Source organism: Lottia gigantea (assembly GCF_000327385.1).
Source record: "Lottia gigantea unplaced genomic scaffold LOTGIsca_8, whole genome shotgun sequence".
In the NCBI taxonomy this organism is placed as follows: Eukaryota; Metazoa; Mollusca; class Gastropoda; family Lottiidae; genus Lottia; species Lottia gigantea.
In genome coordinates, this window is record NW_008710662.1 from 1,257,326 (window position 1) to 1,261,115 (window position 3,790).

Below are 3,790 nucleotides of genomic sequence, written 5' to 3' on the forward strand. Positions count from 1 at the left end.
TCTAATTCGTGATTAGGGTGATTGAAGAGTAACCAGTTACTATTCAATATAAGGCACTGGCACAGGGTTAAAGTTATGTTTACAATAATTGTGATGCTAATATGCAATGAACTAAATCAAAGATGATCATAACGGTTATCCTATAAATCTTCTTGGACCTAATAAAGTGTTAATGTTATAGAGGATGTTCATTCAAATTTGTGAAGTGCATGCTATGTCGATATTCATCAAGTTTTTACATATTAAATATTCCCTAAAAATGAAATATTACAGGACAGACACACATTTCTAAAGATTTTACTGTGGCTGGGTACAAGTCTCACACAAGATTCTATCCACTGGCATCTAAATTTTGTCAAACTATTTCCCATATTCCGCCGTGAGTTTGCGAGAAAAATTGAAAAAATGTAAATGATATATGTAAATGATTATCTATTTCCAGGGAGAGTTATTAAAAGGTGAACTAGAACTTGCCTTACCTTTAATAGTATTTGGAATATGTTCTGTTGTTGCTGGTCTCCTTGCCTTACTGTTACCAGAAACAATGAATAGAAATTTACCAGACACAATTGAAGATGCAAAATCATTCGGAAGGTAAATCCTGACGTTTAAATATAAATTACTTCTCACGTGTAAGTCTTTTCTCCACAAACAAACGTTCGCCCACAAGTAAAACTTTTCGCCTGAGATAATAAATAGCTGAAAGTTAGGAGTTAGTTTTCAGCAGTGAATTTGCTTATCTGGCAGTGACAGAAATCTTGTGGACGGCCAACAACATGAACATGTGTGTCCATTTCGCATTTTTATATCGTTTTCATACATAATATATATCTAATATAAAATATATTCAAATATATACGATTTCTTCTCAAGTTCAAATTTGAGGTATTTTCGACCGTTAGAGTTATTGCCTTTGTCCCAAAATGTTGAATATTTACCATACGCATGCCGTAGTGGGCGTTTATGTCTGTGGTCCACTATCTTTTTAAGTTTACGAATATGTTTTACAAAATTCAATTTTAATACTTTATGTAGAACGGAGAAAACATTTGTTTTGAAAAAGGACATAGAAAAAAAAGTTCACAGGATAGATAGTCGTTTAAGTATGAATTAATCATAACGGCTCGTTTGCCTTTGTAGGACACCGATAAAAGTACAGTCGACCTACGAAGAAAGCGACGTGAGAACACAAGAAGAGAATATACAATTAGCTCAATCATTAACATAATAAAATATAGATTTACATGTTATTATCGTTTTGGAAATCATCTGATAAGACAAATTGGATAGTTACGATTCATTGGAAATCATTGTTTTTCTGCATTTCGCCATCTTTCTAGGTATTATTTTCGTTCATATTCAAGATTTAGTCCTGTTTTTAGCCTGCATGAACAAACATTTCATTTTAATGTTCTATTATCTTGGCCTTGTCATCTGTTGTAGCGCAGCTTCTTGACTTTCTTGACAAAGCAAACTAATTTACGTAATGCTCTCAAAGCCTAATATAGGGAAACCATGTGGCATAAACAAAAGACTCAATCAATAAGACAGTGTACCACCTGCCATTCTATTCCATAGTAGTTGGTTTAAAGTGGCTTTTTTTAATTTTCGCTGTTAATTCAATTATTTCTGGTATTTTCTTATGAAAATCTACGTACATGTATATATATATATAATACTTGTTGAATAGTCGTGAAAATCGTCACCTTCTCTTTGAGACAAGACACAAATGTTTATCGAGACTCCAAAGTGATCTCTATTTCCTTGGCCAATTATTTCAGCTAAACATATCACTGAATTTTTACAAAATAGAATGTTTAAACATAAACTTACGATGACAACCTAAATTTACAGCTGTTGAAAAAAACTCACCCATGCGGAAATTACTATTGAGGGGTTAATTATCATTACATGCACGAGGGAAAAATAATAACCGATTGGGAAATTGGTATTGTGTCACTTCTGTCGGAACATTTAATGCATTAAAATTGTAGATAAATGATACAGTCGATTAATATACCTTTATTGGCAATTCTTAGTTGGTGACATTTCTCTGACATCACTTGTTAATGATGCAAGTCAATATGTTCGCATACGATTAGTTGCATTCGTTTGCAATCTCTTCACAAGTTGACAATTTAGGGTGTCACGATATGATCTTTCGATCAGATACACAGATGTTTCGATAGGATTGTTTGTGTGTATCCACTGACCGATACGTTCAAAACGTTCATGGCCATACTTTCGCTATGCAAAATGATTAAAAAAAATGAAAGTGTGTGTGGGGTGGAGGGTGGGAACAAAGCCGAGCCAGTCTCTTTTCTGGTCCCCAAAGCCTTAGAAACGCCATATATATTGTCCGCGTATAATATGGTACAAAAAGAATCCCGAACACAAAAGTAACATAATATGTATACTTTACACTATGCCTTCCACTGATAACTTGTGCCATGATATCTCATCTCTCCAATTTTATTCTTGATATACCAAAACATAGGTAGGTGTAGCTTATTTTAGTAATTTCATCTTTAATGTACACATAGTCTATTATGCTACAACATGCACTTCATCAGCCATCTCAATTGGCATTAGTTTAAAATATGACCATCGTTTGACACCATCTAGCAGTTACTTTCTTTTGCAGTTGCTTAAACAATATATAATTTTTTTCATATTGTGAATTTAGGGGTTTGTCATTTTGGTAGAGGGAGTTATTCTTGTTTTAATTATGAGCGTTTATGTATGAAGTTGTGGACAAACTGTATTATTTTCACCATTACCTTTGCATCATTACCGTAACCTACTTCATTACAACTGACATATAATTATTCAAAGATAGCTTGCCCGGCAAGGTAACATACGCCCACTGGCATCTGTCAGAAATGATTACAAATATTTAGCAGTACAGTAACAATCACCGGTATGAAATATTCAACCTTCTGCCAGGGACGATTTGGTGTATCAGCTGCATTTGCAGTAATATACATATTTTCATGTGAGCTCTTCCCAACTGAAGCCCGTAATTTTGGACTTGGTGCCAGCTCATTTCTTGGCCGGATTGGTGGAATTATTTCTCCTTATATTGCTGACATGGTTTGATATTTTCTTATGTATACTAATGTATTTGAAACTCCAATGTTTCACTACCAACTTTGATTGTGGCGGATTCCAGATTATACTTATCGATTCTAAATATTTAGTTAACCGTTTACACTATCAACATAATGTAATATATACAAAAATAACCTTCCGTTTCACTACCAACTTTATTCATGGCGGAATATAATAATAAGGAATAATGTATTGTAAGCAAAACATGGTTCTTTTTTCCTTTTTAATGCTTAACATTATTGGTAGGCCTACATATGACATTATCATGCATATCTTCTGTTTAGGGCTTTATAGTAGATGGTAAAGTCGGAAAAGCGCTACCGTTAATTATATTTGGTAGTGCAGCAATAGCTGCTGGATTACTTGCCTTATTACTACCAGAAACCAAGAACAGAAAATTACCAGAGACAATTAAAATGCAAGTAAGCAAGTAAAATTGTAAACTATATGAAGAAAGTTGAACAGCGTCTCATTAACTACTATTGTAGTAAAGATTTGAACATTCAGAAACTGGTTTATGGTCTCGGTTTTTAGGTCTGCGGTATCTTGTAAAGATAACAAGATGATGTCTTAAAGGTCTGCGATATCTTGTAAAGATAACAAGATGATGTCTTAAAGATCTGCGATATCTTCCGAAGATAACAGGATATGGTCTTAAAGGGACAGGTTCGCCATTGAT

General features: G+C 33.7%; 1 protein-coding gene across 1 annotated transcript in view; it reads left to right on the forward strand.

The window, feature by feature from the left end:
• The window catches only part of LOTGIDRAFT_108318 (hypothetical protein), a gene marked incomplete at both ends in the record, with an annotated part of 7,473 nt that extends 3,928 nt beyond the window's left edge, over nucleotides 1–3,545 (forward strand). Inside the window, 4 exons of the mRNA XM_009066881.1 lie at nucleotides 274–354; nucleotides 449–531; nucleotides 2,904–3,093; nucleotides 3,396–3,545. Of these exons, the coding sequence (XP_009065129.1) occupies nucleotides 274–354; nucleotides 449–531; nucleotides 2,904–3,093; nucleotides 3,396–3,545 (504 nt within the window). The remainder of the gene's footprint in view (nucleotides 1–273; nucleotides 355–448; nucleotides 532–2,903; nucleotides 3,094–3,395) is intronic.
• Nucleotides 3,546–3,790: the final 245 nt, after the last annotated feature.